At 43.0% G+C, this 18039-nt stretch overlaps 1 protein-coding gene across 1 annotated transcript in view; it reads right to left on the reverse strand.

Moving 5' to 3' along the window:
• Nucleotides 1-5837: 5837 nt before the first annotated feature.
• LOC142774862 (uncharacterized) overlaps nt 5838-18039 on the reverse strand; it is a 29099-nt gene continuing 16897 nt past the window's right edge. The window contains exons 2-7 of the mRNA XM_075876002.1: nt 17395-17555; nt 16755-16855; nt 15726-15826; nt 12818-13018; nt 9876-9939; nt 5838-5927 (exon numbers count right to left, since the gene is read on the reverse strand). Of these exons, the coding sequence (XP_075732117.1) occupies nt 5908-5927; nt 9876-9939; nt 12818-13018; nt 15726-15826; nt 16755-16855; nt 17395-17555 (648 nt within the window). The 3' untranslated portion in view covers nt 5838-5907. The remainder of the gene's footprint in view (nt 5928-9875; nt 9940-12817; nt 13019-15725; nt 15827-16754; nt 16856-17394; nt 17556-18039) is intronic.

Consider the following 18039-nt stretch of genomic DNA (forward strand, 5'->3'; position numbering starts at 1 on the left):
GTGCGTAGCACTTAAGATGGTTGGGCTGTGATCAGTGGTCATCATCAATAACAAACACAAAAATATGTGTGTGCTTGGCGTAACACAGGCAGAACCACGTATAAAAATTAAAAATGAAACGTCAAGCAAGCGCGAAATAAAAGAGAGAGTGTGGAAAAAAATAGAAAGAAAAAGGAATAGAGAAGAGATGTTAAGAAATACATCGAAATAGAGAGAAGAAAAAAGTCAGCAAAAACGGAAAAGAAAAAAAAAGTAGGAAATTGGGAGAAGAGAAAGAGAAAACCGAAAAGAAACAAAGAAACTAAGTTTTGAAAATTGTTCTTATCAGGTTAATACGGCAGTCTGAAATACAAGCGCAGAAACATAATACTTGTTTTAAATATAACATTTTACGCAATATTGCCGTTTCATTTCTTTATTTTTGGTTTTTAACCACATACCTTACCTAAAATAGCATTTAACAGTCTTAACGTCGCATTCTTCGCCAATACCCCAAAGTGGGTACGTGTCATTTATCAAAAGAAGCAAACAAACAAAGCTGCCAAGCTGTGCACTTTCTTCACGTTTGGGATTAGCAATGTGAAGATGTCTTAATTTTTGTTCTCTATCATGCATGACTAATAAAACCGACAGACTTTTAAGCCAAAGAAACTACAATGGACAATATTTAGCTATTTGTAGTGTAATGATCCTCTGATAATTGCAAAGGAAATAAAGTGTATGAAAAATCACCCTTTTCTTCGGTGGGATTCGATTCCTCAAATTTCGAATCACGCTTCCGATGCTCTACCACTTGAGCTACACTTTCTTGTGGGTTATTCATGTGTGTTTAGTACAAGGGAGTGATTGGCGGCGCCACTGGAAGCTCAGACTGCAAGTGCGCATGACAAGGCATCACTCAACGTTCGCATCACTCTTATCTTGCCAGAGGTACACAAACCAGACCATTGCGGCCATTCAGTTTTTTTTTTTAAATATCGGTCGTGTATTATTTTCACAAGACTGTAATGGTGCTTTTAAGTTATGTTTGAAAGATGAGCATGGGGTCATAGCTCGAGTGGTCGCATTGTGCTATTCAGTGTTCTTTGAACCGGTCGACCGGCTTTTGCGATTGTCATAGTTTCACACAGGTGAAGGATATTGAACACAGGTGCACGATAAAAAATAATCAGCCTTTAAAAAACCTCCAATGTTATACTCAACACCAACTCATGACGTTCTAAAGGAGTTCCGGGAGTCCCGTTTTCTGTGTTTTACACGACTAATGAATCCGACAAGCAATTAAGCAAATGCTATGAAGCGTTATTCGAAGGTTGTGGGTTCGGATACCATCCTTGTAAAGGGTAACTTTTAGTCCACTATAATTTCCTTCAATTTGAAAGAGAATCGTTACATCACAGTTAAGAGAGCTCGAATAATGTCACCTATTCTTTTCTTAACCCTATTGCCTGTATTTCATTAGTTGTGTGTATTGCCTGTATTTCATTAGTCAGGCGTGTAGCGCGTTTGCGAAGTCAACCAGCTCGAAAGACGGGACGAAGAAGACAATGCCACAAGACGAGCACTGAACTACCGAATGAGATTTATTTGATCAAGGCGCCTTTTTAAGCACTCTCACCTGTTAGTTCAGCACTCGTCCTTTGGTTTTGTGTCTTATGTCTTTCGCGCTGATTTGTTTCGCAAACGTCGCACAAACTACCCATACAAAAGCACTGCTAAGCCAAATGTAGTACGTCTTCTCACTGCTATGCAAATTAGCGTACAACGAACATGATGAAAGGTGACGTTTTTACTTGCGTGTCGACCACATTCACTCAAGAAAAATTTGGTTCATGTTTTTTTGCTAGGCAAGACTGTTTTCAGTACCAAGACGGGGTGGGGTCCGATTTTTTGAGGAGGAAGTCGCGATGCACCTGCGGAAAAGAAGGGCGAAAACATCCCGTGTCACTGGGCGGGAAATCTTTGGTTCAGGAAAAAACAAAGAAAAAAAAACATAACAAAAACGAGGAGCAAAGTGCGTGCCGCGCCTACCGTTCTGAGAGGGAATCACTCGTCTGACGACTCCTCCTACGTGAAGCGGAGAGCGGAAAGATGGCGCGCGAGCAAAGCCAAAAACTACAAGGAGACCGTCTCGCTGAAGCTATGCAGGACACTTGTAATGCTCTGCGACGTACGGAATACCGAATATTCACAAGAACAGATGACAATAATGCCAAGAAAAGTGTGGAAGGTCGACACTAAGCTTACGGTCGCTTAGAAGAAGGTCGAACCAAACGTACGCAAACAGCGACCTGTTAACTACTGTTACCTGCAAAGTGTGTTTTCCCTTAGAAAGAACCGACAGTGGTGACGCGAAAGGGGCAAGCCGTCTACGCAAGCGCTGCCGAAAGTTTCCTCTTGAAACAACGCCGATATTCCACGTAGTTTTTATTTGATGCGTGTGAACTATTGTGTCTGTCGAGTCTTCGTTTACCAATGCGAACCGACATAATGAAACCTATGTGAAAAAAAAAGAAACATTACAAAACCGCACAATCAATCGTGATTTCAATCTTTTATAGGTTGCATTTCAGTAAATAACACCAATATAGCTCATCTCTTACTTTTTAAGCTATAGCTGTTTCTAAAGCAAAGCCTTGTGACAACCACACTTAGAACCTTGTTTTTCTTTCTTTTTCTGTAACGCTACGTACTTGTTCTTGGGGAAATACGTTTCTGACTGGAAGTTCATCGTTCGGCGTATATGCTCCTACAAGAGTAGGGAGAACTAGCTGACAATGTTCGTGTTATTGGCAGTAATTGTTATGTAAATGTGAAGAAATAAAAGCGGGCGAAAAAAATATCTTGCCGCTAGCAGGGTCTGAACCTGCGACCTCCGAATAACGCTTCCGACGCTCTATACCAACTGATCTACAGTGGCGACCATCCACCCCGTCCCGTTCTGGCAGACTGTATCTCTTCAGATGGTATATGCGAGGTATTATTGATCAGCCGCCAGCTTGTAGTACGATCACGTGCCACGGGACGCCAAACTGCAGAAAAATAGTGTTCCTCCCTCGCCGTCCTGGCTACTATAACAGTGCTGAAATGCACGTATATATATACTACATAAAGTGGATGGGTGCATGGCCACCGCGCGCTGTGGCTCAGTTCGTAGAACATAAGACGCGTTATTCGAAGGTCGCAAATGCGGTCCGTGTAAGCGGTAATTTATCTTTTCATTCAATTTTCTTTCTTCACATTTACTTTACGATTACTATACTAACGACATTCCTATACTTTCCTTGGCATCATTGCCTGTTAGATCTCATTAATAATGATTTACTTCGTATAATTTCTACCAAGTGCACCTGGGTTTGCTTAAGGAACACTGCGATCGCGCCGTGCACAAAATTCTAGCGTTTCGTTTGTATCGAATTGAGATCAGCCGCTACCGGGATCGAACTCGTGTCTTTCGATCGGGCCTGCAGTCGAACGCGCGCCGCGGGTTCACCGCGGCAGAACATTTATGGGAACGACTGCTTTGTCCGTTCGTTGTTGATTGATTGATATGTGGGGTTTAACGTCCCAAAACTGCTATATGATTATGAGAGACGCCATAGTGGAGGGCTCCGGAAATTTAGACCGCCTGGGGTTCTTTAACGTGCACCCAAATCTGAGCACACGGGCCTACAACATTTCCGCCTCCATCGGAAATGCAGCCGCCGCAGCCGCGGGATTCGATCCCGCGACCTGCGGGTCAGCAGCCGAGTACCTTAGCCACTAGACCACCGCGGCGGGGCTCCGTTCGTTGTAGTGAAGACGACTGTTATGTTAATTTTGTTTCTTTGGAACAGATGAATGGCTCGTGTGTTGTGGTGTCCTGTTCTATGAGAGCAACTGATATAGACGCTGAGTGGGAAACAGCACAAAAACTGTGGGACGAAGAAAGAATGACCACATAGCACAACGCTTTTGTTGCGAGGTCATTCTTTTTTTTTTTTCGTCCTGTTCGTTTCTCCCTCAGTATCGTGTACCAACTGACCCTTCAAGACACTTTTCTGCAGATATGGACGGTTGTTTAGGCGCATAATCCGCATTTTTTCTTTCCAGGGTGCGCATGCGCCCTTCCTGTAGAAGTCGCAAAAGGCTTCTCCAAAGCCTCTTGATCTCGGAAGCTTTCGTTTTGGCAATGTGGGTTGTCGTGGCCATATTTTCCGTAAGTATATCTAAAGAGAACACTGTCGAGACGATCCTTCAGCCACCACTGGAATTGTGGGTGGTACACGGATGTCTCCCATTTTCGCGCTTACCGCTTCGAACGTGCTTGTGGCTTTGTTTATTGCGTTGTTTTGGCGTTTGTTTAGTGGCCCCCTCAGCTGAAAGCTTGCTGAGCCGTGCTCCCAACTAGGGCTGCAAAAGTGGCGTCTTTTTCTTTCCTTAACCTCTTTCTCCCTCTGAAAGCTTGATGAACGTTTTGCGGCAGTGCGCCTGAAGGCCACTCGGAGCCAAATGGAGCCAAAAGAACGAAATTGTGACAAATCCATGTACTACTCATCATAGCTGGAGCGCCGTGCGTTGCAGCTCCAGTAGACACTATAGCGCCAGATTTTGCTCTATTATTATTAGGAAACCCTATGGTTCCGGCCCTTACCAGAACCACATCAGAACGGTAGAGGGCTGCGGGCTGCGCAGGATATTGTGAAAGAACTGATTACGACGTATAATTGTGCACTGATTGCGTTGATTGCGCGTCTAAGCTGCATAGTAGCGCACTGATTGCGGTGAACTGTTTTCGTAACACCAACGACACTCGTGTCGGCGTTCTGGCGTTGAGCTACCGCCTCTGCGTAGCGCGGCGTGAGCTTCGCGCAGCCCTGCTCGGTTCAAAGCGACACGGGAGCGCCAGAAAATGGGTGTTGCTCGGAATCCCGCGGGATTCCAGAGCACGTGGATCACGACCAACGTGTCGGGAGGAGGCCGAGTCGTGTAGGAGGCCGCGAGGATGCGGCGGCCCTTGAGATACACTGTAAAAAAAAATGTCTCGGTACACAGCAAAAGCTGCTGGTAAATCGTTGCCGGAGGCATTCTGTAAATGAGTAACAGCAGGCTCCGTATCACGAAGTCTCTGTTATACATTTTTCCGTATTCTCTTTCACATCATATCTGTATTCCTGAACACAGCAGATCTGTTATTTCAAACACAGCAAATCTGTTAACCCAAACACAGCAAATCTGTCAACCCAAACACAGCAAATCTGTCAACCCAAACACAGCAAATCTGTTAACCCAAACACAGCAAATCTGTTATTCCAAACACAGCAGATCTGTTATTCCAAACACAGCAAATCTGTTATCCCAAACACAGCAAATCTGTTATCTCAAACACATCATGACTCTGTTTGTAGGAATACAGAATTTGCTGTATTTAGAGGAGGAATAAACGGAGATCGCTGTAGAGCAGTCTGGCTGTAAATTATTCCGTTATTATTAATGAAAACAGAAGCTTCAGTAAAACACCTGGTTTCGTTTAATGGCTTTTCTGTGCTTGACTAAGGTTTTGTGTAGTTTCTTTGCCTTGAAGGAAAGAGTTGTTTCACTGAGCATAAAATAAACTTAGTTTTGGTAGTAACTTAATTTGTGAAAAACTAACACAAGCTTTTGTTGACCAGTACTGTCGAAAAGCCGATGTTTTACGGGATGGAATGGAATGTTTATGTGGCTGCCTGTAGATTCTCATGATTGAGTTTTATGTCCAATTTTATGTACTGTTTCAACCTACACTAATGCAGTCTTTATGTACTGTGTGTGTGTAAACCACCCCTGCTGCTGCATACCATATAAATAATAATGCAACATTAACAAAACACAGATGAATTTATTTACATATAATACATGTGCTGTAGCTTGCTACATCACCATTCTTCATCACTTCAGCATGTTTATGCCTGAAAAGAATGTGAAAAACAAGTGATCAAATGAATGCAAGAAGCAACTTACACACACTTTATAATGCCTTCTCTGTGTATGTATATGGCCCTTGATACAAAAAGTAGGGGCACGTGGTAGAGCAAAATGTGAAAAAAAAAATCGCTTTGTTTTCTTTGCAATTTGGGGAGGGGTGTCCCTTTGTGCATCCACATTCGTGCTTTTCATAAACAGCATTTTTGGTGGCTCAAAACCAGTTTTTCCAAAAGGAAGTAGCCAGTGAAAACACACTCTAGTGCAAGCCCCTTGCATTCGCTCTATGCTTACGGCCTAATTTTCTGACGTACAAAAGTCAAAATGCTTGTCTAGAGTCAGCTGTGTATAGAAGATTGTCGGGTAACTTCTAAAGCAGTCCGAAGACACTGTGCACCTTTGTATTCACAATCCGCCTTCAGAATACATAGGTTGGAACACTTTCAGCTCCTAGCATCATTACACCTTGCATTTGCCGTGCTTGTCGATAACCTTAGATGCTGGGGGTAAAGAAGGTTCTGAGGAAGTGTAAATTTCGTTGAAGCCCGTACAGTTTTCTTGTTAATGTGAATAAATCCCTGTGACGTACTGAGGTGCTGAACCAGCAAGCTCTTTATTGTTAAACCTCCCAGCCTTTTCAGCATCTTTCGAGGTGAATCACGTATATACATGGGGACAACGGGTATGCTCTAATGGACATGGACTAATATTTCTGATGCAACTGAATAACAATGTGTGAGAACGACTCAGTGTAAGTGTTGAGTTAATGGGAATTGAGTCACAGAATCTTTCCTTTCTTTGTTTAGGGTGAGAGTCCTAGAAATGGCGACATTGAATATTTTTTTTGCATTTAATAATGGTAGTATCACACGAGCCTCTATTCTGAGATAGGATTGAAGCTTGGCCAAACTACAATGAATTTGCTGGAAATCGTTGACCACACTTGACGATACGTTGCAGATAGAGCTGAATGACATCTCACAAAAAAAAAAAAACAAGACAAGCATTGCGAGAGGCTCCACGGCGAAAAATTGACTTTGGCAGTGATTACCAAGCTTGTAACTACTAAACAAAATAATTGAACAGTGTTTCTGACAGTGCGATCACTTTTCACCTGTTTTTGAACTTTATTCCATATCTCAAAACAGTTTTTTATTACTTAGCTACCATTATTTCCCATGTATTTTAAGATAACCAGTTGATTATTTTTTTTGTATACAGCTACTGAAGCAAAATAGAAGCTATGCACTTTACCGTTATTGTGTTACAAATTTTCATAGATGCCAATTAACTCAAAAGTCAAGCTCTAGTGGTAAAAAATTCACAAAAATTCTATATTATGAAGTTAAAAGAGCAAAAAGTTTGGAAGAAAATGATGTATGGATTATATGAATATCCCTTTTAGTCACTGAGAAAACTACCTAAAATCAGCAAAAATGCACAGGATGTATAGGGCCTGCCCGGCGCTCCTGAGAAGTTTCCCACTGGCTCTGATCATGCTCAGAATGAGCAGTTACATTTTCAGAAATATTTGTTGCTATTGTATAGCAGAATGCACGGGTGAATACCTATACTGATTTTCAACTTTGCATTCTGCTGTTAAGCTCTATGTGCCACATATAGCTACAAATTATGGCTGAACTTTCTTAATATAGATTTACCAGCGCAAAAAAAGACGGCACATATTTTAATCATGAACCAACTCGCCCAAGCAGCAGCTTTAGTGAAATTTTTTAAGCACTGTTTATTGATCACAGAATGTTTTTTTTCACTATGCTGAGGTGGGAGGGGGGGGGGGTTGAGGATCCTGTAAAAAAACTGAAAGAGCTTGACCTGAACTAAGAAACATCATGTGAATATACACTACACTTATTCGTAGCCAGGCGGTGGCACACCGGGCCCGTGCCTCTCCCCTCCTTCCCCCCAAACTTTTTTCTCCATGAAATACTTAGCGCAAAATTACCATTTGCCTGCCCAGACCTCTGGTTCAGATCAAAAAGGGCCCCCTCCCCCTAAAAAGTTCTGTGTATGCCCTTGGTTTAGATGAATGAATTTCCAAACCCTGTTTAACATAAGCATCAGTGAGATTAGATAGATATATGGGGTTTAATGTCCTAAAACCACATATGGTTATGAGAAACGCTGTAGTGGAGGGCTCCGGAAATTTCGACCACCTGGGGTTCTTTAACGAAGCATCAGTGAGATTGATAACTAGGATAAAATTAAGGCCAAACCTTCCATTTTTCTCTTTTCACAACATACTATATGTCCTTGGCACAATTCACAGTATATAGAAATCTCAATTGAGAGTGCATTTTCATGTGCTGGCTCTTGTGAAATAATAGCAGTATATTTTGACTACACTCCGAAGGACAAAAAAAAAGAAAACGCCAGGCTCATAATACTTACAAACAAATTAAATTGAAAATGCAAAGCCACAATCAAGATAATATTCAGCTCTAATAACCGGATATCATCAGAAAATGTGTATGATTCATGCTCACACTTTCACTGATTGAAACGCAGCTTCTGGGCCAACTTCATTATCTTTGTGTGCACACTTGTGCGAGACTTCTGGCCACCTTCGCACCTGCTGCCCTTTTTCGTGTTGGAGCCCTTTAAGGTTATCAAGGTGTGGTTCAAATGAAACATATGAGAAGAGCACAAGGATGGGTACAGACTCGTCAATGGGCTTCATTTAGAACACGTATGGTTACACGCTACAGTCTGCAAATTCCTCATCTATGCATCATAGACTTGCATTAATTCTTGTACAATCTGAGCCAAATACGCTGGCCCAATCATTTTCCTCCTGAAAAAAAAAAAGAAGACCTCAGCAAGCTTAGGAGCCAATTGGTCAAGGCTGCATCTCCGAATTTCATTCTTGCCAGTAATGGCTGTCATAGTTTCTGACAAGTAATCAATGGACTTTCACTGAAGTCAGAGGCAGATAAGACCCTTGTCAGGAATCAACAACTTGTGTTCCCTGCGCCGTTCATATATATATTGGCCTGTTTGATTGATGTAAACATTCCTCCTGGTTTGATAAGCAACTAACAAACTAAAAGGTGTGGCACTTAGTGCAATTTTACACACCCTACTAGTGGTTTGTACGCTCCCAAAATTTTTCCAAGGCTTCCTTTGAAAAAATGTGCAATGGCCTTTTTCAGTCTTCGAATACGCACAATCATAAAATAAGTCTTCACATGCTCGTGGTAAATATGTTCAGAATGTATGATCTGATGTTAAAGTTGGGTTAATATTAAAGCACAGCATTTTGTCTGGTGAGCTAGTTTGTGGGTGAAGGTTACTCTTCTGTGCCGTTCAAGGTAAATGCTAAGACCCCGCATTGCCTCTATGAGGTGTGCAAGATTGCACTAAGTGCCACCCCACTGAGTTCGACGTGCGCTCGTCAAGTAGGATAACGAAGTCACTCAGACATGGAGGAATGTTAACATTGGTCATACAGGTCAATGTATAAATGAATGATGTAGGGAACACCAGCCCTTGATAAAGACCAGACAAGGTTCTCACCTGCCCAACTTAAATGCATACGAATTGTTTACTTTTAGTAAACCATGGCAGACTTTACTGGCAAAGACAAGAATTGAGATGCAGTTGTGACCCAATGGCACTTGAGCTTGCCTAGGCTTTTTTCCTAATGAACAAAAGCAATGATTGTGTCTGTGATACTTCACTCAGACTATCAGAATGAACGCAGGTTCCCTGCATGAGTGTACTGAATAAAACCCAGTTGCAGGTCTGCCCTCATCTTCCACTCTTCTCCTCCGACAACATCTGTTATTTAAGTGTATAAGTATCTACTGCACCTTGTAGCTGGAGTTAGGCTCACACTCATGTTGTAAAATGTCATCAATTTACTTGACCTCCTCGCACAACAATCAACACATAATGATATCGACAAGGGAACTCACCCAGTGCAATGATTGTAGGCGTTGATGGCAACTCGGCAAGCTTTTCAGTGATGCTTGTTCCCTCCTGGATGAGCAAAAATATCCCATGTACACAAAAGCACAAAGAGATATGTACAGTTGCGGCCATTCCAATATATAAATCAGAGATGCGATCCCTGCAATTCCGTTTTCCACCATGGTTCCTGGTCTATTGCAGGCTGTGTGCACCAAGTACAAATTACCTACCTAGGAGCCTTGAAACTTGGAACAATTTTAGAGCAAAGTAGAATGGATAGCGAGCACGCAAAAAAACCTGCTCACATTTTGATTCATTTTTCTCTTTGGATTACAGCAACATCATAGACAACTCTGAATGATTGCAGGTCAATATATCAATGTTAGTGGTGATAGTATTGCTTAAAATTATTTTGCATGTGCGACAGCAAGGGACAAAGTGAGCAACATCTTGCAACAACTCTGGCCTATTCCCATTCTTAGTGCCCTCCTCACTGCGTCGTAATGAGGCACTACAGCCAAAGTGACGAGAAACATTGTTCTGCAGTGCATTGCAAAAAACTAATGCTTTGTGCATGTGGAGCACTCTGATTGCACACAAACACTTTTTTTCCCATTGAGCCTGAAAAAGGCTAGTAAACCAAGTTTGTGCACTGTGGTTCACCATGCGTGCACCATGCCCCAACACAGTTTTTGTTGCATGAAGTCTCACTTTTCACAGCGCTACGTTCCTTCTCATTCACTCTGTGAACTTTATAGTCGGATGCTTGGGGACTTCACTCCCTATCCTAGTGGCTCTGATGAAACAATGGCACCTGCCCGCACTAACTGTTGGCTCAAGGGCAGTGTATTTTTTTTTTCAGAACATTTTTGTGACTACGACACAATGCGGATAACCAAAGTAAGTTCCACAAAAAAATTGAAAATTGCCTTTTTTTTACACTATCTTCAAATGCTGATACTTGTGACAAAGCGCGTGTTCCGGTGTAATTTTAATGAATAATGCTGCTGTACAAAGCCACCAAAATTACCTTAAAATGAAGCACAAAGGCAAAAGATATGCAAAGCTACACTATCCTCCTTTTAACTTGTGTCCAGCAATTCATGAATTAGGTATTTTTGGATGTTTAGCATATTTGTTCTGTCAAAAAATTTTGCTGCAGCGGTCACTAAATTCTCATACGGTAGCATTGCACTTGTTCTTTATGGGAAGAAAATACATCGATTAAGAAGTGTAAAAAAGTTAAGTCTGCTCAAAGTTCAGAAATTGTGAAATTAGAAGAAAACTGATTTCAGCAGTCAAAGTTTAATTTTCCTTTATACAAAAGCAGCTTTTTTCACAAAATTCAACTGAAAAAGCTATTGTTTTGTGCTAAAAACCTGCACAGCATTCAGTCGATCCCAGATATATTGAACTCGAAGGGGATCGCGATATATGTAGTTCAATATATCGATGAGTCGAAACACAAAATATGTGTATTTAAGGCATAAATTAGAGCATCTCAGACCTAAAAACAGTTTTTTGAAATCCTAACAAGCACTTAAAGAATGATTCTCTCACAATATGATAAAGAACAAGGCCTGAACATCTACTTTTGCAAGTTATCGCACTTCATTTCACTTGAAAATAGTCTGTAAACTTTTCTCTCTTTTTGCGTGCCACCAAGTTTCAGTTGTCCTCAATATCACTGGACCCTTCCAAGTAAGCAAATTCAGCTCATTCGGCCACAACAGCGCTGAGTGGCACTGAATGCCAATGTAAGCTCCGTAGAGCGTTGGTGGCGAAAGCAATAATTCCACGGCACCGTCAACATTGGGCATCATCTCGGCATCCATGCAGTCAGAACCAGCGACGTCGTCTTCTGCTCCAATGAAGCCGCTCGCTGTCCGAGATGGTGCCCGAAAACACTAACAAGGCATAGAATTTACTGAGGCATTGTACGCCCTTGACAGCAGTCATGACGCACTCAAAGTCGTCACCTGGCACAAAGCCCGCAAAGAAACAGTTCACGACTGTGCTTTACTTGAGGTCGCTCCTAGCACCAGCCATGATTTTTATCGCTACGAGCGTATCAATGTGTAGCGCCGACTTCCAAATGATGATTTATCAGTAACGAGGCGAGAAGTACACAGGTCCACAAGCCACAAAAGGCGATGCTGCCCACAAACGAGCAAGCTCCCACCGTCAGCATGTTGGTGATAGCGATGTCACTTGTGGCTTTGTCATTTTGTAACCGACAGCTGTTGCTTTGGTGCGGAAAGCTAGAAAAAAGCGTAGCCTCCGAAATGAGCGTTCTAAAACCGGAAGCACCAAAATACCTCATGAAGTTGCACATCTCGAAGGCCACGCTTTTCAGTCCCACATGCCATCATACACGATTGAATGCGAACATCGCAATGAGATCACTAAACTTCCTTAAGTCATTCCACTTCGTTTTGGTGCCCTCGGTCATCACCATGCCCCCACGTTAAAACCTGCAGATCGCACATCAAGCATACCGGTGCACTCACAAGTGCTGTGCAACGAGCTAGATCAGCAAGATGGAGTTTCAATGTTTCACTTTTCAGCACCCCCTTTTAGTCACTTGCACGCGAAAAGGGATCGGAACTTGTCGAATTGTGGCTATAAATGATCATTATTTGTTAGGAAAAATGCAATTTGTGGGCTTTAGCGTGGCTCAGAGTTCAATTTAGCGGATGTTCTGCTGTGCGTGAGTTCGATAGATGTGTACAGCAGTCCCGTATTTTTGCATGGGAAATTCAAGGGGATCTCTCAACTTTTTGATATAGCCAATAATTCGATATATCATAGTTTGATATACCCGGGATCGACTGTATTCTATAAAATCTAGAACCTAAAGCTGTTCTCAACAAACCAATACATCACTTTCTGAAAAGATGTTACTGTCCAGTTTTGTACTAACATAATGCAACAAAGTGAAACTTACTTCAAATACTTGGTAAAGGTAGTTCTTGTCTTCCTTAAAATGCGCGCAGAGGAATGGTAGCACAGCTACCTGGACTGCTTTTTCTCTTTGTCCTTCGTCTCTCACGCGCACCACCAGTTCCATAGTATGTTTCGTCGGCGCCTCCTCCATCATCTGAAATAATGCAGGCGCACAGGCCGCCATCCTCTCCTGGAAGATTTCCTGCAATTATTCCAAAAATCAAAGTAAATAACAGTTACTTGATAATAGATGAATTCATCTGTAGAGATATTAAAGTGAAAACTGATTGAAATGTAGAACTATATTACCACCCTACAATTGAGTGCAACAGCTGTGACACGCCAAAAAAAGAAGACAAAAAACAGACTGGTGGGGAATACCACCCTGAAACTACTGCACCAGCTTACTAGAACATGTTGTTGGCTAGTAGGTTCAGGCTGAAGAAAGGTAGGGACGTAAACCACATAGACAAGAAAAAAAGAAGTGGACGAGATAGAGCATTGATTGCAACAGATTTTGTTTGCAAAATAAAAAAGGCTCCTTTTGTTTTTGTAAACACCAAAGCATATGAGCAGGAAAATGGCGTGCACTCCACGATTATGACATCACTATAAAAAAAAAAAGGGGTTCAGCGGCAAATCGCTGTCACAACCAGACTCCCTTTCACAGTTATCTCCAACATCAGCAGGGGGTGTGCTACTGTGCTCTTGATCTGAACTGGATTCAATTTCAGGTACTTCCGTGCACTGTGTTGCAGTTTTGCCCCGGTGATACCTTGAAACATGTGTTCTGAAGGAACCTGCTGACCTCAGCACACTACCACAACCCACAAAAGGACACATAACAGCATCAATTCCACTCTCCAGATGGGCAGCTATGTGACCAAGAAGCTCCGTGCGAGTAGGCACACTCGCCCCGCATGACAACACAGAGCAGACAAACGCATCATCAGTCTGTTTGCTGCATCGCTTCTTGTGATGTCTGAAGACGTGACTTCTTAGGCTCTGATAGTTTTTAAACAAAGCTCCACAAGGCTCACAAGGGCAAAGGGCACCGCCCAACACACTGCTGTGATAGTGGTAGTGCTCGAAGTAGTCGGTCAATGTTGAAAATGTCTGTGCGCAATGCCGGCAAGTGGGCATTCTTCATTGATGTTATGGCTGCAATGAAGGTAGAGCACTTATTTTGCTAAATTACATTCACTGGCTTGTGCACTTTTTCAGACCGCCCAATTTTATAATAAAAACACTGCTACAATGGTAATAATACCTTACAGTCTACAATAGTAGAATCATTCCAATATCTGGTTAGCATGTCAGGTTATGTTCAATTTCATATGAACATTAGCCAATGCTTTTTAAGCAGTCCTCTATATAAGAGCACAGTGAATATAAATATTCTTGACCTGCTACAAATGTTTAAACTAAGTTGAAGCAGGCGGCGCAAGGAAAAGAAATAATGACGGAGACTGTAACATTAACTGCACAAATTCTACAGAAAACTGCACCCATACTTGCGCAACTTGGGTCTCTTAAAAGGCTATTCCTGAATGTGCAGTCAAAAGTGAGCTTAGCATATGCTCCAACATTACACATGTTCACAACTTAAGTAATGCTATCCATTATATCGCTAATGTTGACAACAGATGTTCATATCTTGCACATATGTGAAAGCAGCTTCAGCCTCTCAAGTGCAGCCAGGTCCAATATTGAATACAATTACTTTAAAATTTTAGCTTGAAACATAATTACTTTAAACAATTACTTAAAGCTTTTTGTGATATATTGACTAATCAAACAGTTGATACCAAGTATGAATTGCACCGTAGCCTGCCAGTAGTACGCGCAAGAGATGGAAATGGGTGGCTTCAAGATAGGGCACCCAAAACTTCGCATATGCGATCGCTTGATTCTGTTGCCATACACCAACTTCTTGGGTACACACAAGGACTCCCATGCTGGATTAGCTGCAGTTAAGCAGTAGTATGGCTAAGTGACGTGCAAATTCGCAATGTTGTCGGGTGTAAGCAATGTGTCGTGCAATTCCAAAGAAATGAACTGCTGAGCACGCAAATCAATAGACACAACAGAACATGCATGCGAAATGCGAGCGCCAATCGTACCTCACGGCTGTCACTCAAATTCCGCCAAGTACGGCAAAATAAGTTTACACACAGCCAAGTGACAGTTGCTGCCCCTGTCGTCTCCTACACCTATTTTTGTAGTAATGGACGTATGACTTGCAAGCGATGCAGGCATGGAAAACACGAGTGCTTTGTCTGCGCTCGATAAGACGACAAAGACACGTACACGCCTGGTGTGTACGTGACAGCAGACTCCTGCTGATCCGGCTTACAAGTGCACCTTATAACAGCCATGTGCATGGGCACCGAGGAGATCACTAATGAGTGCGTGCACAAACTGACCTGTGACATCCTCAAACTACAAAGATGCAACTCAACAGCAGGCTTCACCACAATAATACAATTAAGTGACACTAACAAAGGAAAAATGCCGTTATTGCTGAGTGCAAGCAATGCTTCATATAATTCCGAAGAATTAAACTGTTCACTGTACTGCTTCCTGCATGCGCAACTCAATAAAGGTGCAACACAGCGTGCGAGCACTATGGTCGTACCTCATAGCCGACACTAAAAATCCACAAAATGCACTGAAATATGCCTACGCACAGTAATGTTACCGTTGCTACCCCTACTGTTTTCTGTGCCTAATTTAGTAATAAGGTATGTATGAGCGATGCAAGCATGGCAAACACGTGTTTCATTATTCACCTTATAATAGCGACAGACATGTTACATGCCTAGCTCGTATGAGCTGTGGCATGCGAGTGCACCTTATAACTGTTTATAAGATAGGTAATGATCGATAACGGTGAAATAAATGCCTACCTGATTGTGATGTGTGCCAGGTGATGGACTTCGCAGGAAGGTGAGAGAGCTCTGACAATAGCCGCCTGCCTTGACCACGTAGGGTGCCAGAGACCACTGAGCTGAACAAGTGAAGAGTGCGCCAAAAAACTTGACAAGTGAGGAACCAAACAAATGAACTGCTAGCACTACTTGGTCCTGAGCACGTAAATCAATAACAAGATGCAACACAACCTGCATGCAAAATGCGAGCACCAATCGTACCTCACGGCTGTCACTCAAATTCCGCCAAGTACGGCAAAATAAGTTTACACACAGCCAAGTGACAGTTGCTGCCCCTGTCGTCTCCTACACCTATTTTTGTAGTAATGGACGTATGACTTGCAAGCGATGCAGGCATGGAAAACACGAGTGCTTTGTCTGCGCTCGATAAGACGACAAAGACACGTACACGCCTGGTGTGTACGTGACAGCAGACTCCTGCTGATCCGGCTTACAAGTGCACCTTATAACAGCCATGTGCATGGGCACCGAGGAGATCACTAATGAGTGCGTGCACAAACAGACCTGTGACATCCTCAAACTACAAAGATGCAACTCAACAGCAGGCTTCACCACAATAATACAATTAAGTGACACTAACAAAGGAAAAATGCCGTTATTGCTGAGTGCAAGCAATGCTTCATATAATTCCGAAGAATTAAACTGTTCACTGTACTGCTTCCTGCATGCGCAACTCAATAAAGGTGCAACACAGCGTGCGAGCACTATGGTCGTACCTCATAGCCGACACTAAAAATCCACAAAATGCACTGAAATATGCCTACGCACAGTAATGTTACCGTTGCTACCCCTACTGTTTTCTGTGCCTAATTTAGTAATAAGGTATGTATAAGCGATGCAAGCATGGCAAACACGTGTTTCATTATTCACCTTATAATAGCGACAGACATGTTACATGCCTAGCTCGTATGAGCTGTGGCATGCGAGTGCACCTTATAACTGTTTATAAGATAGGTAATGATCGATAACGGTGAAATAAATGCCTACCTGATTGTGATGTGTGCCAGGTGATGGACTTCGCAGGAAGGTGAGAGAGCTCTGACAATAGCCGCCTGCCTTGACCACGTAGGGTGCCAGAGACCACTGAGCTGAACAAGTGAAGAGTGCGCCAAAAAACTTGACAAGTGAGGAACCAAACAAATGAACTGCTAGCACTACTTGGTCCTGAGCACGTAAATCAATAACAAGATGCAACACAACCTGCATGCAAAATGCGAGCACCAATCGTACCTCACGGCTGTCACTCAGATTCCGCCAAATATGGCAAAATAAGTTTACACACAGCCAAGTGATAGTTCCTGCCCCTGTCGTCTCCTACACCTATTTTTGTAGTAATGAACGTATGACTTGCAAGCGGTGCAGGCATGGAAAACACGTGTGCTTTGTCTGTTGCACTCAAAGGTGGTGTGGTGTCCATGTCGAACGCGGACAGCATCATGGGCACTTCGGCATTGGGGTCACTAGTAGCCGGCGTTGCGCCCGCGCCAGTGTTGGGTCGGCGCGGGTGCTTTGTTAGGCCTAGCCTTGAACGTACCCCGGGCGCGTCCTCGTTGTGGGGTTTTTTTCGCTTCTGTGCTTTAAGTCCCGAAGATTTTGGTTGCAAAAGAGTCTTAGCAGCTTTACTGACCTTGCGCACAGGAATCTTGGAGGCAGGAAGAGAAGTTCCGGGGCAATCCGGCGTTTTTGTGGGAGCAGATGCAGCCGTGACTGATGTACACGACGCTCGTAGCGCCCTCTTAGGCTACGAAGGGAGGCGCTCAGCTGAAACGGCACCGGCGGGTGGTGCGGCTTTTAATCGAACTCGCGACGCTCCCTTTGGGGCAAACTGACTACTTTAGCGCCTGCCTACAATTTGTTTTTGTATTCTAGCCGACACCACGATGCACCGATGCTATCTTGCACCCATTCTATTGGGCAGTGATGGCCGGACACACCGCAGCAGTCGTGTTATTTTGTGTGACCATCAACGCATTTTTTTTTCTTTTGGCCTGTTGTGGTTGGGAAGAGCTATGGTGGTGCAAAAAATTTATCGGTTATTCAGGAAAAGTGGTGTAAAGGGAAATAGTTCTGAAGAATCGATGTTCTCGTCGCAGGTAGTGAGAACCATTCAACAACCGATGAATTCTTCGGTGACGAAGTGAAGTCGCCGTCGGTGTTCACCGAGTAGACTCATGAATTCATAAAAAGAACAAACGTTTCCCCGAGCCTTCCAAATTTTATTATTGGGCTTGAGCTTGCATGGTAGGCTTGACGGTGCGAAACAGCGTGAAAA

The sequence above is a fragment of the Rhipicephalus microplus genome, chromosome 10 (assembly GCF_043290135.1).
Source record: "Rhipicephalus microplus isolate Deutch F79 chromosome 10, USDA_Rmic, whole genome shotgun sequence".
Taxonomy (NCBI): Eukaryota; Metazoa; Arthropoda; class Arachnida; order Ixodida; family Ixodidae; genus Rhipicephalus; species Rhipicephalus microplus.